The sequence below is a fragment of the Nilaparvata lugens genome, chromosome X (genome assembly GCF_014356525.2).
Source record: "Nilaparvata lugens isolate BPH chromosome X, ASM1435652v1, whole genome shotgun sequence".
Lineage (NCBI taxonomy): Eukaryota > Metazoa > Arthropoda > Insecta > Hemiptera > Delphacidae > Nilaparvata > Nilaparvata lugens.
In genome coordinates, this window is record NC_052518.1 from 71,945,039 (window position 1) to 71,966,565 (window position 21,527).

The 21,527-nt window shown below is 32.5% G+C and overlaps 1 protein-coding gene across 2 annotated transcripts in view; it reads right to left on the reverse strand.

Annotated features, from left to right (window-relative positions):
* The window catches only part of LOC111058070 (protein wntless-like), a 94,239-nt gene that overhangs the window by 65,929 nt on the left and 6,783 nt on the right, over positions 1-21,527 (reverse strand). For both annotated transcript variants that reach the window (XM_039441571.1, XM_039441572.1), the window contains exons 3-6: positions 14,670-14,775; positions 8,079-8,203; positions 6,517-6,672; positions 5,085-5,262 (exon numbers count right to left, since the gene is read on the reverse strand). In XM_039441571.1, coding sequence (XP_039297505.1) covers positions 5,085-5,262; positions 6,517-6,672; positions 8,079-8,203; positions 14,670-14,775 — 565 coding nt within the window. The remainder of the gene's footprint in view (positions 1-5,084; positions 5,263-6,516; positions 6,673-8,078; positions 8,204-14,669; positions 14,776-21,527) is intronic.

The window sequence follows — 21,527 nt, forward strand, 5'->3', positions numbered from 1 at the left end:
GGTGGAAAACAAGGAGGAAAGTCATATGAGTTGAAAATTTAACTGAAGAGATTAGAAAACAAAACATATCCCAAAATAGAAGTATTGAGGAAATATATAACTGTATCGTACAATCTATTAGAATAGCTTCCAACAAATCTAAAAGAGCGCAGTATAGAGAAAGAAGAAGCAAAAGAATCTCATCTGAAACAATGGAATTGATTGAAGAACGTGAGAGGTTGAACAGGATTGTATCAAAGACAGAAGAGGAAAAGGAAGAGCACAGAAATCTTAGAAAACAAATAAGAAGAAGAATCAGGAGAGAGATAAAGGATTTTGAAGAGGATGTAATAAATTCAGTCATGTTGACGACTGGGTCAACTAAAAAGATAAATCAAGAACTGAGTACTACAAAAACAAAATGGATCGCTAAATTAAATACTGATGATGGGATCACAACGGCAAGAAATCAAATCATAGATCACGTCTCAGAGTTCTATAAAGAATTACTACTTTTGTAATTTGTAATTTGAGGAGGAAATAAATTCATTTATTCATTTAATTATATAAGAGGGACACCACACATGAAATCCAACAAGTGATTGAAAATCAACAAACAAACGGCAGTGATTCTGAAGATTTGGAGATAATAGAGGCAGAAATAATAAATGCTATAAAAAACCAAAAGAAAGGAAAAGCACCTGGCGAGGACGGAATAACAAGCGAATCATTGATAATAGGAATAGAAAAACTCCTGCAATCCCTTAAATTGTTATTCAACAAAATCCTGCGCGAAAAATCAATACCTTCAGCATGGAGAAAAAATAAAGTGATTATATTGTTCAAAAAAGGATCAAGAATGGATATAAAAAACTATAGACCAATCACTCTCCCCTCAGTAATTTATAAGCTATTCGATTTAATAATAAAGAACAGATTGTTGAATAAAATATACGAAAACCACCCCACCGAGCAAGCAGGATTCAGACCAGGATACTCCACAACTGACCATCTTCAAACTGCAAATCAGATCATAGAGAAAGCCATCGAATACAACATACCACTCTACCTAGGTCTTGTGGATTTCCACAAGGCGTTTGATAGTCTCAATCACAGCAGGATGTGGGATGCCCTAGAGGAGTCTGGCATCGACATAAACTACATAGAAGTAAACAAGAGTTTATATGAAAATACAGTAATCTATTTAGAGCTGGAGAGACGAGGAAAAGACATAAAAATCGAAAAAGGACTGAAGCAAGGCTGCCCACTCTCTCCACTCATCTTCAATTCCTGCTTAGAGTACATATTCTGCAGATTAAACTGGGAGGAAAAGGGACTCCGAATCAATGGAAGAAAACTGTCAAATCTAAGATTTGCGGATGACGTAATGTTGGTGTCAGAGAGCGCTGAGGAAATGAAGGGAATGCTCATGGAACTTATTGACGCTAGTGAAGTGATGGGCTTACACCTAAACGCTCAGAAAACGAGGTTAATGACAAATTCCGAAAAAAACTAGGATTGAAGTAAACTGTGGCAACATTGATTATGTGGAGGATTACGAATATTTAGGCCAAATATTGTCTTTCACAAACAGAGCATCCAAAGGAGTCAAGCACAGGAATGATAAGTCATGGAAGAAGTATTGGTCGTTGAGAAGAATATTTAAGGGTGACTATTCCAACACTCTTAAAGTTAAAGCATTGACCATGTGCATATATCCTGCGATATTATATGGTGCGCAAACATGGGCACTCACCGAGTACTTGGACAAGAAACTAGAAACTACTCAAACAAAAATGCTACGTAGTATTCTTCGTATTCGTCTGAACCAACGCACAAGAAACACCGAAATACTAGGAAGAATGCGCGTAAAGTATCTTCAGAAAGAGGCTCACGTATTGAAGTAGAAATGGGCAGGCCACGTCGCGAGAATGGATAAAGACCGCTGGACCAGAATTTGCACTGAATGGGTGCCACGAGACAGGACCAGGAGCAGAGGACGGCCACCAATACGATGGAGGGACGAGCTGTGCCAGAGAGTAGGAGATGCTTGGGCAACCACTGCACGAGACAGGCAACTTTGGAGTAAAATAGTGGAAAAGTTATAAATTATTATAGCAATCTAGAAGAAGCCAGACAATGATTACGAGACAAATTTAAATACAAATTGTAAATCTGTAAATATTCGAAAATTTTTGCCAACCAAAATTACCTCATAAAGAGAGGCTTTTGTTCAATTAATGAATGTGAATAAAGCTAATTGACCTATTGAGCTATTACCTCAAATGAAGCAGAATTTGTCGGGAATCTGGAACAGGAGTTGAACAATAGGAGAATTTCGGATAACAACTCAATTGAAAATATTTACGAAGGAATTGTCAAGTCCATTGAAGAGGCAGCAAGGAAAACAAACTGAGTAAACCAACAGGGCGCAGGACATGGACGAATAAATAGTAAATTATAAAAAGAAACAAAACTGTGGCGAATCATATGATTGCCACCGCCACCTGTGATGTTTTCAACTGGCATAGTTTGTTTATCACTTGTAACAGTTTATTTAAAAATTTTATCTTTAGTCCAATTTTGTCATTCCAACTAAAAATATTAAAGATATTTCATCATTCATCTAGTTTCGTTTAATATATTTCAACATAGGAAATCAACAAACTAAATTCCTATATTGGTGACCCCGACGTGATCAACAACAAGCATTTTTACAGGTATTTCATGTGAGTAAAAGTTACCTAAAAATTACCTAGTTACTCAAGTTACACCACGATGGATGAAGAACAAATTTCTGTTCAATGTGAACAGTTCACAATATTACAGCATCTATTGGATAACTTTTGCCGAGAATTTAAAATTCTAAAAAAATGTATTTTTAAAACTGTTATTAATCTATAAAAAGATGAAATTTTGCATTGAACTCTTTCAAGTTTTAATTTCTACAAAAATGAAAATTACACTTCTGAAGCAAGAATCAATCAAGTAGTAAACATAAGAAGAAAACACTTTTTGAATACCGCCAAACATCTGGACTGGGAGAGAGCAATATTTCCTAATGAAGCATGAATGAATGACAGTACTATGTAATTCAGGAATGGGAAATAAGAGTAATCATTCAAGAATTACACTTGGTTTATTTACTGATGCTTCTAACCACTCATTGGAGAATGCTTACAACTAGTTGAAGGCGTATGGCAACCTCTTGCTTTCTTTTCAAAAAAATTATCTTTGAAAGAAAGTTGCTGGCCAGTATACTATCGTTAGCTATTTGCTGTTTATGTAGCGGTACAGCATTTTCGCCACCTCTTAGGACATCCCTTCACTATCTGCACAGACCACAAACCTCCAGTCTATGCTTCCCAACCAATCAACTCCACAAACTCAACCAATCAACAATCAACTTCCACTAATTATCATTCATCTCTGAGTTTTCGATGGATATACAATATGTCAAAGGTACCCAACTTCAGAAGATAACACCAGAGAATTCTTCACTTTCATTGGAACGTGTACCCATTCCTGGATCACCACTTACTGTGCTCTGTGATGTATCTACAGAGAAACCTCGACCGTTTCTTACACAACCTTCAAGACGACTCACCTCAGCCTTCCCACCCTGTTCCAGAAAAAAAGTAAGCTTCAAAATTTCGGATGGCCAAATCGTCTGCCCGCGGGGGAGGGGGGTAATGTGGCGAATCATATGATTGCCACCGCCACCTGTGATGTTTTCAACTGGCATAGTTTGTTTATCACTTGTAACAGTTTATATAAAAATTTTATCCAGAGTCCAATTTTGTCAATCCAACATTAACAATATTTCATCATTCATCTAGTTTCGTTTAATCAATTTCAACATGGGAAATCAACAAATTAAATTCCTACAAAACGAATGATAGAAGAACGAGAGCGGTTGAATAGAATCATTAACAAGACAGTAGAACAAAAATGAACATCGACAGCTTAGGAAGGAAGTAAGAACGCAAATAAGAGAAGAAATCAAGAATTATGAAGAACGTATCATAAGCACAATAATGAATTCTCAAAATCTATGAGGAGCTATATGGAGAGAGGAATGACGAAGGACAAGAGGAAACAAACGTCACAGAGCATATAACTGATCAAGTAACAGATATATTACAAGAAATAAGACATGCTATTAAACGCTTGAAAAAGAATAGAGCTCCTGGAGATGACGGTATTACAAATGAAGTTATAATTTTCGCAATCGATCTGCTACTTCGATCATTGAGACAACTCTTCAATAAAATTATGGTGGAGAGGACAGTGCCCACAGATTGACGAAGTAAAATTATAATTCTATTCTTAAAAGGTTCTCGTGCAGATATAAGAGACTACAGGCCTATCACTTTGACATCAACCATCTACAAAATATACGCATCAGTAATAAAAAACCGAGTAATAAGCAAGGGCTACGAGAATCATCTTTCGAGAATCGAACAGGGAAGGAAATAAAGCAGAGAATAAACAAGGGAAGGAAGAAGTATTGGATCCTTGGGAAAATATTCAAAGGAGATTTCTCGAATGCATTTAAAGCGAAAGCCCTTGGAAAGTGTGTCTATCCATCACTATTGAACGGGTCTGAGCTTGACAGAAGATTAGAGACAACTCGGACAAAAATGTCAAGAAGTATACTCGGGCTTCGACTGCAACAGAGAGTTAGAAACACGGAAATTTTGAAAATGATTAATGTGAAGTATCTGCAGCGGGAAGCTCATCTAATCAAGTGGAGATGGGCCGGTCACGTGGCAAGGATGGAAGCTGACAGATGGGCGAAGAATGGATACCACGGGACAGGACCAGAGGAAGGGGACGCCCGCCCAGCACTCCGGTGAAGGGATCAACTTTCACAACGAGTTGGAGATTCGTGACTGACCGAAGCTAGAGACAGGGGAAGATGGGCAAAAATTATTGACAGAAACTCTGAATTAAAAAGTGAAAAATTGTATAATGTAAATTAATGTGAAATAGTATTTTTTACCAACCACATATACCTCACAAAAGAGGCTTTTTTTCTTTCAAGAATGTAAATAAAGCTATAATATTATATATTTACAGAGCTATATTGATGTTTTACTTACCATTCAGGAAAATTAAAGCACACCCGAGAAACATTAGCATGTATTCCAATAGCACTGGTTCTCTGTTGAGCATGTGTACTCTTTTATAAAACCAAATCATTATACCAACAATAAAAGGAAAGAACATGCTTTTCATTGTCATCCAGACTTTGGTGAAGCCTCCAGTTTGATTAATTACCTGCAAGAAAGAAGGATTTATTCCCAAGTCAAAAGGTCAAATGAGCTCACAAATTTCATTCAAATATTTTGAAAAGCTTCTTAAAAGATTAAAAACAAAGAACTACTACTAGTAGCGAGAACCGTCCGAAAAGGGTACTAGTATTGTGATTATTATTGATTACAAATATTAATTATTAGTAGCCTATTATCAATTACTTGGAAATGATTGAATACTTTCATTCAATGCATTGAAAAGTGAGACATGTAAAAAATAGAACGAGAACTAACTGGAAAATCGTATCTTGTTATAGTTTGATATTTTCAGGTTGCTAGGCAGCATTTGAAAATGTTACTAATAATGATTTTAGAGATATGAAAACTAGTAGTTCTTTGAATTATTCATAAATTTCGATTGACTGCAGCTGGAAATAAACAATGAGTAAAAGTACAATATCTCTTATCTTCAGTTCTTCATAATTCAGAGGAGTGCGGCATCATAACTTTTTTAAAAACTTTATAATACGCAAAGTCAGAAAAGTTTTATTCTATTTTCAAAATTTGAGTATGTATTTAAAGTTTTGTTTCATGTAGTTTTGATGAGTATATGATAGAGGTGACATTTGCCACTCTGGATATACTCGGAGTACCTATTTATAGTATTTGATATCACCCTTTCAAGCATTGCATGCGTAATTTTGGCGATTTCCATCTGTATGTTGTTCTTTAAATCGTGTGTCTTCGAACGGTTCATATAGACACGGGATTCCAAAAAAATTACACGGGAGCAAATCAGGAGATCGAGCCGGCCATTGCAAATTTCCTCCAATTGATAACCGCACCACGTTTCGTGTTGTGCTTGCGTACAATTAACCCAATTTGACCCTCCTTACAAATACACAAAACTGTCCCGATGTAGTAGGTATTACATGGTGTCATGAATACACACTCACACACTGGTCGATTGTTGGCCGACATCACTCTGTCATCGAGAGTTTTGAACATCGATTTGAGCTTAGGTAGCGTACTGTAAATATTCCGGTAGCCAAGGAACATGGGTATGCGGAATATGACGTTTTTACTCTTATACAAATGATAATAGTCTGTTTGATAAAAAAAAAAATAAAAAATTGCAGATGATGTCTCGGTGTCGGTAAGTGTGAATGGCTTCAACGATCTAGGTCGACAATCAGGGCGTCGTGTGAACGCAAAAAATGTGAGTGTGGAAAAGGGTATTTAAAAGACCAAACAATAGATTACTTATTAAACTACTTACAACAAGCCACATGTCCTCAATATGGCCCAGCCTTTCATTGATGTGTTTCTCACTGTCAACGGGAAGTCGTATATTCAAAAGGTAGAAGTCGTGGTGTAGTGAGCCCAGCTCAAACATTGGTATGAAAGAGCAAGTATAATGATAGCCATCACGTTTCTAAAACAATAGAACGAGTTATTTGAATCAATCAAACAGGCTCAAGTTTCCTATTCACTTTCCCCCCCATTTTGAAATTTCGAATCTTGATATTAAAAATATTAAGTAATGAACAATACTAGAAAATTAGTATTGAATTGAGATTGATCATTATTTATAGTATTATGGTAACAAGGATAATAGAACAATATCAATTTTCTGTTGAGAAAAAATTCAATTCTACAGAATTATATTTCTAGTTACTGATTTTTATAATTATTGTTGGAACCAGAACCATTATTCTATCTTATTTACTTTCTTGTTCAGGACTACTTTTATTTACGTTGGAATTAGAAATCAAAGTAACCTTTTCAATATATTTCCATTTTTACTTCACGTTTCGGCGTTAAAGCAATTTTTGACAATCGCCGACACATGATGTAAAAAATAAAAACATGAATTTAAATCTATTTTATTAGAATTTAAACAGCTGCTTACATACATTTAGGTCTATCCTAGGTTAATTTATGTTAATGTTTCTACATTTGTTTTACTAAATACCCAATAAAAACTATTGCCAAACTATCCTTGTAAAATAAATATTAAGCTGTTTTCATATTTTTCACCATTCCTGTATACATAAAAATGACTTTCAATTTAGTAGTTGACATGTAAGATAGAGACATGTTGTTTAATGCGCATAATCATATCTAAACTAACGAAATGATGAACATGAAGTTTGGCAAAAAGATTCTGAATTTACTGAAGATGGTTATAATGAGCCAATTTTTATTAATCAATTAATTGGAATTTCATTAATTTAAACAAATTCATTCATATTTTGATACAATGTTTATGTAAGGAGTAAGGAGAACAGCCCAATCAAATAATTACTTCACCCAGTGCACTGGTGGCGCCGAGCTAACATACGTGACTTCGGAATTTTTTTTTCTGAGAATTTCATCTTCAATGAGTAATTTTGAAAAATTATTATAAATAGTTTTTTTATATTTTTCAACTAATTTTTATATTGTAAATTTGATAGGATAGTACTCTTTTTATTTACATCATGGAACTATATATAAAACTATAATTCTATCTAACTATGAGGGTTCTTCACAGGCCCTTGCAAAGCATAGGTGACATCTGCTAGTTTTATGATGAGGACTCCCACCGCTCTAAAATAGTTCACAACTGATAAAACAATACAATGTTGAATTGAAATACTTTTCATAGAATTAGCAGGTTTACTGTTTACAAGATAATTATTATTCCATTAGTCCTCGCATCATTTCAACGGAAAATCTTGAAACATGTGATAATGGATCAACAGAAGTAAATTTCACTGCTATCATATAGTATAAAGAAAATTAATGTAACCGAATAAATATTTCCAGTCAAGTGAAAGCAGAATAACAGGATCTTACAGTTTCTATAGAGCAATCCAACGTCCTCTCTTCGAAAGATGATGCATATAATTTCCACTCTCCTTCAGGGTCGCCTTTGTTGTTATAACCCAAGCGTGCATTCAGATTGATGATTGTTCTCGGGTCTGAAATTGAAAGTTCAAATGTAATAATATTACAAAGATCTCTTCAAAGATGAAAATGAGGTTTTCCAATTCCGGGAATAAGATTCCTTACAGCTATTAGCTTTTTCTTTAGCGAAAATTAATGTGGAAATGAATTTGGACAAAGTCTCAACTCTATTTGGTCTATTCTGGAACATTAGAAATGTTCAACACCTAGTTACTCTTACCGTACATCAAATATATTTCACTTCGTGGTTCAATTTGAACCATAAAATTGCTTTGAGAAAAATCGATTGTGAATAAGATATTGCAATACACTCTCACTTTTCAGAATTTGTCTATCACGAAGCAGAGTATAATAATTTGAATTTGTTTGAATTAGAAAGGCGTTATCTTCGGTTAGACTAACCTTAGTCATTAACAAAGCCATGCGGATATAAGGAGTTTCATATAAAAACTATAGTACCCTTTAAAATATTTTCAAGTTTTTAATAAAAGGATAGTAAAGTTTTTATTTGAATCAAGTAGCCCATATGGGCGAAGTGATTTTAAGGAGTTTCACGCTTTCTTCAAGTCTATGAAGTCTATGCATTGTAATATTACATTTTTTCTCGATTGGAATCGAATCTTCAATTCGAGATCTATAAAACTTTATAGTAAATATCAGAGTAATCGATATACGGACAACTTTTTGACTGAGAATTTATCATAAATAATTGTGTTGCTTGTTCCATGGTATCACCGAAAAAACAAACTCTGTAAACAGAGTTAACAGAATTAACAGATCATATAGAGGATATATAAAATTAAAATAACAGTTTCGAAATAAAGTTTTATTGAGAACAAATGTAAAATGTAAATTCTAAATTTGTAATTTATAATTTTTTGGTGACGTGTCCATGACGTCGACACTGATTTTGAGATGTGGTTTTTGTTCTGACTTGTAGCTTGTCTTCTTCTCTAAAAAAATGGTGGCTGGCTACTGAAAAGTGTTTTGTGGTCTCTGAATATTTTTCTATTTAATTGAAATTTTAATGTTTTAAATTGAGTTTTGAACAGTTTATAGTGTTCTAATTTTTGTCTATAATTATTTCTTGTGTTTACAAGCCTATAGCCATTGTTTTTTCAACTACATAAGTGGATAAGTATTTAGCTCGTAATGATTTTAGATGCTTAAGTGTGTAAGGTATTGTTCTTTGTGGATTTGTGTTGTAAATTGCCAAAATTCTTCTGAAGATTATAAGTTGGTTTGCTCTGAAAACTGGATTTCTCATTCATAGGCGATAGATCCATTCATAGTTTATCAAGAATCTATTACTTTGGAGCCGATAACTTTCCTTAGGTTAATAGGTGGAAAATGCTATCCAACCGATTTAGGAGAAATTGGTAGCACGGCAAATGTTACCCCTGTGGTGGGACCGAATTACAAAATAAATATGTCCCAAATGGTACACCATGAAATCCCTGGTTATAAAAAATTATTGGTAGGATAGATGTCTTGATAGGTTATGAATGGTATACTGCTGAATGGGAGGTCAGTTCTGGAGTGGTCATGTTTTAATGAATAGATATATCAGTGCATATTACAAAATGGCAAACATTAAAAATGATCTGAATCTTATAGCATTCCTAACACAAAAGTTTGATGAGCAAAATGCTAGGCTTGATGAGCTAAATGCTAAGATTGATAATTTGAAACAAGATCAAAGTGCTAGGTTTGATGATATGAAGCAAGAATGTACTAGTATAAGACTAGAGCAGGTTAGTATAAACTTTCTATTAAAAGATACACATGAAACATTGAGTGATAATCATGAAGATGAAAACAAATTGAAGCAGGATGATAGTAGTGTTGAGATACAAGATCAATTAGTTCAAGTTTCAGATAATGTAGGCCTAGTTAATGTTATTGAAAAAGTAAATCCTAGTGAGATAGTAGAATTGAGTAATGTAGTAGGTAGGGAGTTGTCTTTATTGAAAGTCAACAGTAAAGAAAGTAGTATTGCCAAATTGATAGTTAGGAAAACAGTAAGTAAAGTGAATGTTTACATGAGACAGGTTTCTGTAGAGGTTAGGAACAATGTAAACAAAATGAATCTTGCTTTGAATCAAGTTGATGAATTCAACTTTCAATTGAAAATTGAAAGGGTGTATGCAAAGCATTTTTTAGTAAACATGACTAACTTTTGTAAGCAAAACGGCTTTGTTGAAACAAATGAACCCATGAATAAAATCATGTTCTTGAAGAAAACAAAGCACAAAGTCACCATTGATGTGTTAGTATTCAAAGGTTGTTTCAAGTTGCTTATTTACAAGATGATGACTGTGAATCACATGATGAAAGGGTATTCCCCAGCACTATGTTATGATTAGGAATCCTGTGTTATGCCGGGATTCAGAATAGCATAATCACTACGCAGTGTATGGTAAGAGTCCATAGTTGTGTCTTTTTTCTTTCCTGTAGCCTATTTTTCTTGGCCCTTAATCTTTTCAAATTTCGATTCTTTCCTGTCTTTGTGTAATGTTCAGTAAAATTCTTCTATGATGCATATCTTAACCAATCTTGTCCATAGTCATTTAAATTTGTATTTTTCTGAAATAATTTTGGAAGTTAAAATAGTAGCTTATTTTCCTAATCTTTAAATTGTTGATAAAACTTAACTTTTCTAAAATCTATCCATTGTAGTGTAAATAATTGTTTGCTTGCGGTATATTTTTTCATCATGTATCACTTATGTGAAGTGTATCAATTTTGTGTATATTGTTTTAGGGAACTTATTACCCATTTTTCCTTTTTCTCTTATTTGTATTTTTTAGGGAACTTATTTACCCATTATCCATCTTGATCGTCTTTGTATTGTAATCTTGAAATGTTTGTACTTATTATACAGTCTTCAAATTCTGAAATTATTTAAAAAATAAATGGTTCAATTTAGAACATGCTGAAATTTAATCTTATGTATAAATTCTTTTGTTATAATAATAAAACTTCAAAATTTGAAAGTATTAATGAATTGTGTCACCATATATATGAGATGTTCAATATAAATGAAAGTTAATTTGAATAATAATGTTTTCATTAAATAAAAACGTCTTGTCATATTATTAATTGAAATGAGTTAAAGGTTAAAATTTCACTAAAGTTTTTGTAATTGATGTCTTTTTCTAAATTTTTAAAAACTGTTTATTCTATAAATTTTGATATGATTGATTATCGTTTGAAATGGATGCTGGAGTGTATGTAGAAATTTTAGTTGGGTTTGTTGATTAGAATTTTGCTGGTATGTGATTGTTTTTTGAGATGGAAACCCATTATTGCCTAAAGAAGGAATAACAGAGGTTATGACTTAGAGAGGCAGTAATGAGATAATATTTTTTTGTGTTGATTACTTATGTTGATTGCCATAGATGCAAAATAATGATTAATAATGTTGATTGCCATAGATGCAGATGATTACTTATGAATATTGATTGCCTTTGAAGCAAATATGTTTGATGTTTTGAATGATTTCTTGTTTAATGATTGATAGTAAAGTTTTGTCATGAAATGTAGTTTGTGTTTAGAACATTGAAAAGTCGAAATAAACTATAGTATCCAGCAAACGATGATTAATAATATTGAATAATTTGCTTTTTATAAAATATTTGAACAGTGAATAAATGGAAATTAAATTTTTTTTCTATTAAAATTTTGTAATTGATGTCTCCAAATTTCACAATATATGTATTGCTGACTGTATAATAAGATGTTAACAAATTTCATTTTATATTGATTATATACTTAGAAATAATTTTCATGTGTATTAGATTGTATTGATAGCCTAATCAAAATTTTCCTTTTAGTTTATAAGCATTTTAAGATAACAGGTACAGCATGGACATTAACATTGAAATAATTATCACGTGAATCTCGAAATCGGCAACAAGTGAACGCCATGAAGAGTGTTAAGAACATTGGGGTGATTTTCGAACTAGTGTGACTCATCAATTGAATATCTACACCAATATCTACGCTGATGCCAACGCCAATATCTACGCCAATATCTACACCAATAACTACGCCAATATCTACACTGATGCCTATGCCAATGTCAACGCCAATATCTACACCAATAACTACGCCACTATCTACACTGATGCCTATGCCAATATCAACGCCAATATCTGCTCTGATATCTACACCAATAACTACACCGATGTCTACGCCAATGCCTGCGCCGATGCCTGTGCTGATGCCAATAACTACGCCACTATCTACACTGATGCCTATGCCAATATCAACGCCAATATCTGCTCTGATATCTACACCAATAACTACACCGATGTCTACGCCAATGCCTGCGCCGATGCCTGTGCTGATGCCAATGCCAATATCTACGTTGATGTCTACGCCGATGCCAATGCCTGCGCCAATGTTGATGCCAATGCCTACGACAATGCCAACGCCAATGCCGACACCAAAGCATACGCCAATGACAATGCCAACGCTTATTGCTGACCATGTAACTCAAACTTCAACACTACTACATTACCTGGAGGTAATTGCCATCCATGTTCACGTTCGCAACTTTGAATTCAGAATAACAGTCACAGTATCATGAAAGAATTGATTCAAAAAAAAATCCTCTCCTAAATTATTCCTGTATGCAGAACTCTAAACCTTGAAAGCTGAAAATATCAAAAAACCAAACCTTACCTAAATTAATCCTCACCTAAGTTAATCCTGTATGCAGCATCTATCTCTTTTCCAAAAAACAAATTACATTGTCATTTCAAGCCTGAAATGTACATTGTATAATTACAAATATGATACAAAATTTACGTGACTCTGTATCGAGTTTGGTATGCAGCCGTCTACTACAAGCATGAGGCAATGCTAACTGAGATGTCACCTGTATGGAGTTTGATATGCATCAGTCGACTACAAGTATCAGCCCAACACTACGTGCATCCAGATCAACCCAACACTACGAGTATTCGGATCAGCCCAACAGTGATGTCATCACACTGGAGTCACACTTAACTGAAAATCATACTGAGTGCCTTAACAGACTGTTTTCCAAAATTTGCATCGATAAAATCAACCACATCAATAGTGAAAGAAATGAACATTTTTTGATTTATTGAAATTTTATGTGAAAATTAAATGTAACAATTCATCAATTCATTTAAAAAAAATAATAATAATAATTTTTTTATTCAACATACTAAATTTTTCTTATGCAATAAAAATTGAATTTTTCTATCTATTAAATTTATGTGCAATTTCAAAAACTATTCTTTATATATATTATACTTTCCATTGAGATATTTTCCTTTAAATTATAAAGCTAAATCAAAAGTAATTTTGATATTCTATACTTTGAAATATTGTTTGGAAACATATAACAAATGCTATTGATGAATTTTTATAATAATTTTCAATATTATAGGATGACATGTAATGTTTTTATAGAAAAAATTGTTACTGTTCTCGAATTTAATTTCAACAATTTCCATTTGTGTCAATGTAATTTTTTCTTTAAATTTTCAAACAGTAAAATTTTTTATGTCAAGAGGGGGGTATTTGTAATATTACATTTTTTCTCGATTGGAATCGAATCTTCAATTCGAGATCTATAAAACTTTATAGTAAATATCAGAGTAATCGATATACGGACAACTTTTTGACTGAGAATTTATCATAAATAATTGTGTTGCTTGTTCCATGGTATCACCGAAAAAACAAACTCTGTAAACAGAGTTAACAGAATTAACAGATCATATAGAGGATATATAAAATTAAAATAACAGTTTCAAAATAAAGTTTTATTGAGAACAAATGTAAAATGTAAATTCTAAATTTGTAATTTATAATTTTTTGGTGACGTGTCCATGACGTCGACACTGATTTTGAGATGTGGTTTTTGTTCTGACTTGTAGCTTGTCTTCTTCTCTAAAAAAATGGTGGCTGGCTACTGAAAAGTGTTTTGTAGTCTCTGAATATTTTTCTATTTAATTGAAATTTTAATGTTTTAAATTGAGTTTTGAACAGTTTATAGTGTTCTATTTTTTGTCTATAATTATTTCTTGTGTTTACAAGCCTATAGCCATTGTTTTTTCAACTACATAAGTGGATAAGTATTTAGCTCGTAATGATTTTAGATGCTTAAGTGTGTAAGGTATTGTTCTTTGTGGATTTGTGTTGTAAATTGCCAAAATTCTTTGAAGATTATAAGTTGGTTTGCTCTGAAAACTGGATTTCTCATTCATAGGCGATAGATCCATTCATAGTTTATCAAGAATTTATTACTTTGGAGCCGATAACTTTCCTTAGGTTAATAGGTGGAAAATGCTATCCAACCGATTTAGGAGAAATTGGTAGCATGGCAGCATCTTTACATAATCTAACCCGTAGGTTTTATTAGACAAATTTATAAGTTTTCAAAATTGTTAAGTCCATTTTGGAACATTCTGCGTATCTACATGTATTATAATTTTAACTTACCCATTTCACTGTCAGAGTGATACGCAATATCCAATGTCAAAATGCCAATCAAATTTTGCTGCCATCTTGAGTAGTCCAAAATAGTATTATCTCTTGGCGATGGTACCTGCAAATAGTGAAAACGTGTGATCAAGTAAGTTGTTAAGTTTAGGAAATGAATTATATGTGAATTCCAAAAATTCTTTATAGTTGAAAGTTAAGTAAAAGGACGCGTCAAACAATATAAGTGGTTGATTATTTAGAACCATTAGAAATAGCTTATCACTCTCCTCCTCAACTAAATTCTTGGGACTTGTCATCGACCAGAATTTTTCCTGGAAGCATCATATCAAGAACTTAATGAAAAAATTGAACCAAGCCTATTTTGTTATTTCAACTCTTTTCAACTCATTCGACAGAAACACATTATTGACCGTCTATTATGCATATGTTTACTCCTACTTGAGCTACGGCACAATATTTTTTGGGGTAATTCTGTAGACAGCCGTAGAATTTTCATCATGCATAAAAATATATTGAGAGTCACCTGTAGACTGAGATCAAGGGTCTCATGTAAAGCATTTTTCAAACACCTTTACATGCTTACACTTCCTTCCATTTACATTTACCAGCTAGTAGTTTTTGTTAAAGTAAATATCAATAAGTTCCAATTTTGTACAGATAATAATAAATATAATACTCGAAATAGAAATATTATTGCATTTCCAAATCACACAAATGTAGCTTTTGAAAAATCTCCATTTTATTCAGGAATGAGACTGTATAATAGGCTGCCAACAGACATTCGAAACATTGAATCAGTCATTCTATTCAAACAGGAAGTCAAAAAAATGTTATTAGAGAAAAGCCTATATGCAATCACAGAATTTTATTCACAAGAAAATTGATTTGTTTATGTAGTATATATCATTACCATCCTTAATGATACTTTACAGATCCTTAATAAATATTTTATTTTTTTGATTGTATATATGTATGTATGTATGTATGTATTAGTATTAGCACTGACAAGTTACCTGTCAAATGGGATTATTCCCAAAACATTGATGTAATGTAATGATTATTAATAAATAAATTATATATATATATTATATTTATATTTATATATATATATATATATATATATATATATATATATATATATATATATATATATATATATAATATTGTAAGCTATTCTACCGGGTACCGCGTGATCCACAATTATTTTATGCAGTATGCTGTAGGGAGCAGTTGACTTAGTGGTCGCGCTGATAAATTATCGCTTAGAATATTTAAGAATCATGCGCCAGCTACTCCCGTTGGAAGGATGACCGCTTGAGCAAACTCCTTTGAATATGATCCATGAGTTGTAAAATAGCACGCCACCACGTTCCAGCCGTCTGCTCTCCCCCTTCCAGTCAAATGATCTTGACTTTAAGCCCTCCATACCTTCACTAGGATTATTCGCACAAACCGGTATTAAAAACACCACATAGTATTATTATTATTATTATTATTTGTAGTAGTATAAGTAGAATTTGTAACAGTAACAGTAAACTATAGTAATTTTGAACAATAATATTCCTCCCTATTTTCTCCACTTTATATCTCCACTATTATTAATCCTATCAAAAACGTGCATAGGACCTTTTTGTACAGAATTATACATAGTTCAATTTTACTAATGACAACATTTTTCCTGGAGGCCATAGTTTTTGAGTTATTTACAAAAAACCGAAAAATGCACCTTTAGAGCCCCCTCCCCCCTTACTCCCCACCGGTCAGTACTTTTAGTATGTTGTTTAAGAAGCCTTCCCCTACAACTGTACCAATTTTGGCTTATACATGAATTATTTGCCCTATTTGGCATTTTGTTGTGTTGGTTGCCTAGACTATTAGCCTACTCCACTTTACTCCATTATAACGTGGACCTCACTATGGACTTTAAACAGCTGGAGTCAGCAAATTGAAACGTTTTGAAACGTGGCGTAGTCGTAGTCCACGTTTAAATTAAATTTCGAAAGACTAGAAAATTGAACACAAAATAAAATAAAAAGAAAATAGTGTAAAGTTTCAGCAATTTTGAATTATTTAGGGATATATCATTTCGTCAAGGAAAAGCGTTTTCAGGAGAAAATATAGATTATCATAAAAACTACGACTACGCCCCGTAGGCTCCAGCTGTTTGAAGTCTAGAGCTAAATCCCGAGCTTGGAAACCGGCTCTGAGTTACTGTTGGTTTAATGATTTTCAAGTTTTATTTTTGATAGTATCAGGTGTTTAAGTGTATCAGAATAGTTATCAGCTGTGCAAAGGCTAAAAATAAACTTTTTACTCGTGATATTTTTCAAAGTTTTTTGATTTCTATATCATCAAGCTATCAAAATGAAAAAGTTTTTTCAGAAAAACATTTTTTTTCTGATCATTACTTTTTGAGATATGAGCGGCTGAAGTTTGAATTTTTGGGACAGAACATTTCAAATTCAGTAAGAAATAAATCCATGAGATTTAGAGGATAAATTCTTCATGGTATTGTTGATCTAGTAAAACAAAAATTTTCTGAAAATATCAATTTTTAAGATAGTTATTCAATTTACTAAAAATAACTTTTAGTTGAGTTATTTTTGGTAAATTGAATAACTTTTCCAAAAATTGATATGTTCAGAAAAATTTTGTTTCACTAGATCAACAATACCATGAATAATCCATCCTTTAAATCTCATGGATTTATATCGTACCGAATTTGAAATGTTCTGTCCCTAAAATTCAAAATTCAGTCGCTCATATCTCAGAAAGTAATGATCGGAAAAAATGTTTTCCTGAGAAAACTTTTTCATTTTGATAGCTTGATGATATAAAAATCAAAAAAACTTTGAAAAATATCACGAGTAAAAAGTTTATTTTTAGCCTTTGCACATCCTTAATAATGTTTTCTAGTCTAATAAAACATAGTTCATCTAAACAGCCAGAACAATAACATTTTAGACTCAAAAAACCTTCAACTCTCAAAAGACCCCATCACATTTGCTGAAAGTCGGAGTTTGATGTGAAACTACACGCAAAAAATTGTCCAATCTTTTTAAATGAACGTTTTTTTAACAGATGAACTTTAACAGATCATCATCATACTGTTGTTACAGGTTGATGAACGAGACACCAATAAGATGGTGCAACAGCGCACACGGCTAATATCACAATGATGATGTTACAGGAGATCTTTGGGAAACACAATAATTATTTCACGAGTACTATGTCCTCCTAGATTCTAAGATGTGCCTGTCCCTTGAGATTTTTCTTTGAGAACTGGGAAAGCATCTAAAAAAATAACCCTGGCAAAATTGACCAACTTAAGGCCCGGTTTCGCCAGGAACTAAACTTGTCGTTAGAGGAAGCGCAAACTTTAGTTATCCCTTAAATGACAAAACTGGATTTCACCACACGCCGTTTGAGCTAATGAGACGTTATAAAGTTAACCGGCGAAATTTGGTCAGTTACCATCTGTAATCTGTCGTTAAGAAAAAATGGCGGCGTTCTGTCATGTTGAAAGTAGTTTGTTGAGGTTATATGTTTCAATCATTCATTTGCGGCTTTTACGATAAAAAATTTGATTATTATGTTAATCCTCAATATGATTGCTTAAATGCGTTTTCCCACAGTCCGTGAATGTTGGGTCCTTTTTTCTTTTGTTAGCTTTAGGCAACCCAACATTGACAGAATGGCTTGAAGACATCCTGTAGCTTTTGAAATTTGATTAGCCCTAACTAAAACTATTATTTACAAAAAAACGATTTATAGAAAAATTATTAAAACAATATAGCCAAATTTAAATTTACTAAATTATACAACTAAAAGAACTGCACTATAAATATTATGAATTACTAGAATTTGTACGGTAGGATAATCTCTACTCAATTAATAAATTGAATTGAAAAAAATTGAATTAAATTTATAAAATTGACCTATCACCTCTTCAAAATCTTTGACTACGAATAAAATCAATCAATTTATACAATTCAACACAAGAACACGCAAAATAAATAAAGATACAAAAACAATACATACAACATACAGTACAGAATACAGTATACTACTATTCGTCTCTACCAATATTAATGAAGTTTTAGTTACACTAGGAATCCGTGGGGCAGTAGAAGTTCTTATTTTTTAGTATAAACAATAAATAATTTTATTTCCATCATAAATTTCACTTGACATTCATTTCAAGTTTTGGAAATTATATGACCACTTTGACAAGTTGTGTGGTCATTGTTAGTAATGTATTCAATTGTAATTACTAAATTGTTAAGACATAGATTAATTTTTTTGGAGTTCAGTTCATCACTTTACAGACATTTTAGCGCACGACGTCTGTAGCATCCTGTAAACTTTAATCACAATTCTCAACAAGCCAAGATAATAACCAGCAAGAAGCAAAAAATTAAATAAAACAAGACATACATGAGTAGATCTCCGTACAGCACAATGATATACAAACATACAATTAACAAAAAAAAAACAAAGCAGCATACAAAACAATACCTAAACTGAAAGACAACTGGATTCATGAATTTCTAATCAACATAATCAACTCTAAATAAACAGTAATACCAAAAATTTCATACCGGGTTAATTCTTAGAACATCAACAGCCGTTTGGACCCATAGCCATGCTTTAATTTTCTTTAAAAGTTTATTCTTATTATTACATTTCCTGATATCTATTGGCAAACTAATAAAATATTGTGTACCCAAGTAACTAAAAGAATTTTTGAAAATCATTGTACTAACTTTTTGAGATCTGAAAAAATTTGAAACTGCTCGTCTAGTATTATAAATCAAGTTATCTGTACCCGTATTTCCACTTTTTTCATAGAATAATCGCAGAACCCTGAATACAAAAAGATACTGAACCAGCAAGACATTGAGGGCCTGTTTCCGAGATCGGGATCTATAAGTTCTGGACTTACAGAGTCCAGGACTAAAATAAGCTCTCGGGTCTAAATTGACTTTCTGAGTCACGATTTTATCTTCTAAACTCCGGAGTCTATCAAGTTCTCGACTTATTTGAGTCCAGGACTTTAACACAGTAAACATGAGGGGAATTCACAATATTTTGCTGTTGTATTGTTGGCATTATAGCAAAACGAAAACAGCTGATTGCAGCGGGATAATTCAAATGAGCATGCTCTCCAAACTATTTTGTAAAAATACGTTTCGATTTCTTAGTAGGCCTATTCAAAGCAAAACCTTTGAAAGGTGAATGAATAAACATTTCATTTCTTTTAATTGATTTAACTTTATTGATCATTAATCCTAACCAGTGATTTTGGAATAATAATTTCATTAGAATTTCACTCTTTGAAAGGTGAATGAATAAACATTTCATTTCTTTTAATTGATTTAACTTTATTGATCATTAATCCTAACCAGTGATTTTGGAATAATAATTTCATTAGGCTATTGAGTTTGAAAGCGTATTTGTTTAAAAAAAACTGGAATAATAATTTATTATTGTTATATTATTATTAATATGTTGAATATGACATTGATCAATAACATTCAGATTGGAATATAAATTCCAAGGCAATCCTTGTATTATTTTGCTTGAACATTTTTAGGTTATGTCACAGTCGTAAAATGAGGTTAGTTTTTTACGCATAATTCTGATACAATTTTATTCCAAAATGAAGTTGCAAACTATAAATTATGAATTTAGATGGACTAATCCAAATAATTTAGGTATTCTATGACATCTATTTGGCTTTTTATGCACTCCAAAACAATAACTAAATTGTGTTTGCTCAGTTAAGTCTAGAACTTGAATTTAACCCCTACCCCAGTCGAGGGTTTAAAATCACGCTGTTTCAAGTCCTGGACTTAAGGATTTTTGATAAATCCTTGACTCGGAAAGAGGCGAGAATCTAATTCAAGTGCTGGACATATAAGCCCTTCACTCAGAAAGTGAAATTATAAACTCCAGGGTCTAACGTGATCTCTAAACTCCAGAGTCTATTATTTAAGTCCTCGACTACGTTAACGCTCTGACTCGGAAAGCCAATTTTCTGACTTGAGTTTAAAGCCCGTTGAAGTCTAGAGCTTAGCTAAATCCCGAGCTCGGGAACCGGCCCTAATTGTTTTATAAAGTGGAAAAGAGCTTTCACGCCTTGGTTTCTTCAGAACTATTCTTATAAAGTGATTTTGAGTAGTTCTAATTGGTTTTATCAACGTTTTAAAGGTTCCACCCCAGCATGTTATGCCATATTATTTTTAAAACACCAGTCACTCAGCAGCACAAGGTCCTGAACTACCTTATTGTAAATATCCTGAGGATTTCTACCACTATAAAAAATTTCTATGTCATCGGCAAACTAGCAAAAGTAGTAGGCAAAAGGAATTATCGTTGAGTAAAATCTTTTTTTTTTGCAACTTAACAATAGTTCTGGTCAGTACTTCTCGAGCGTTGTATTGCCTACTACAAAATATAATGACTATTAGATCTTCTTGACAAGAAACAAATTACCTCACAAACGATAGTCAGACAGTTAGCCAAAAAGTTAGGATTAGTTGTGATAGACTTGAAATAGTATAAATAAAAAAAGTAACCAGATAAGGGATTGATGTACCGGTAATCTCAGTAATTTATTATGTTCAATAAAGATGTGAAATGTGACTTGTAATTCTCTTTAAAATTGAGGCGGTAGGTGCAATAAGGGCTGTAACTCAAAACTATCATTCTGAGATATGAAGATCCAAAGTTTTTACACATATATCTTGTAAATTTGGTTAACACTGCTCAAATATAGATGGTTCAATTCTTTTGAAAATATGTTCTCTATGCTAAATTAATTAAAACAAATTTTATATCAAGATACTTCAT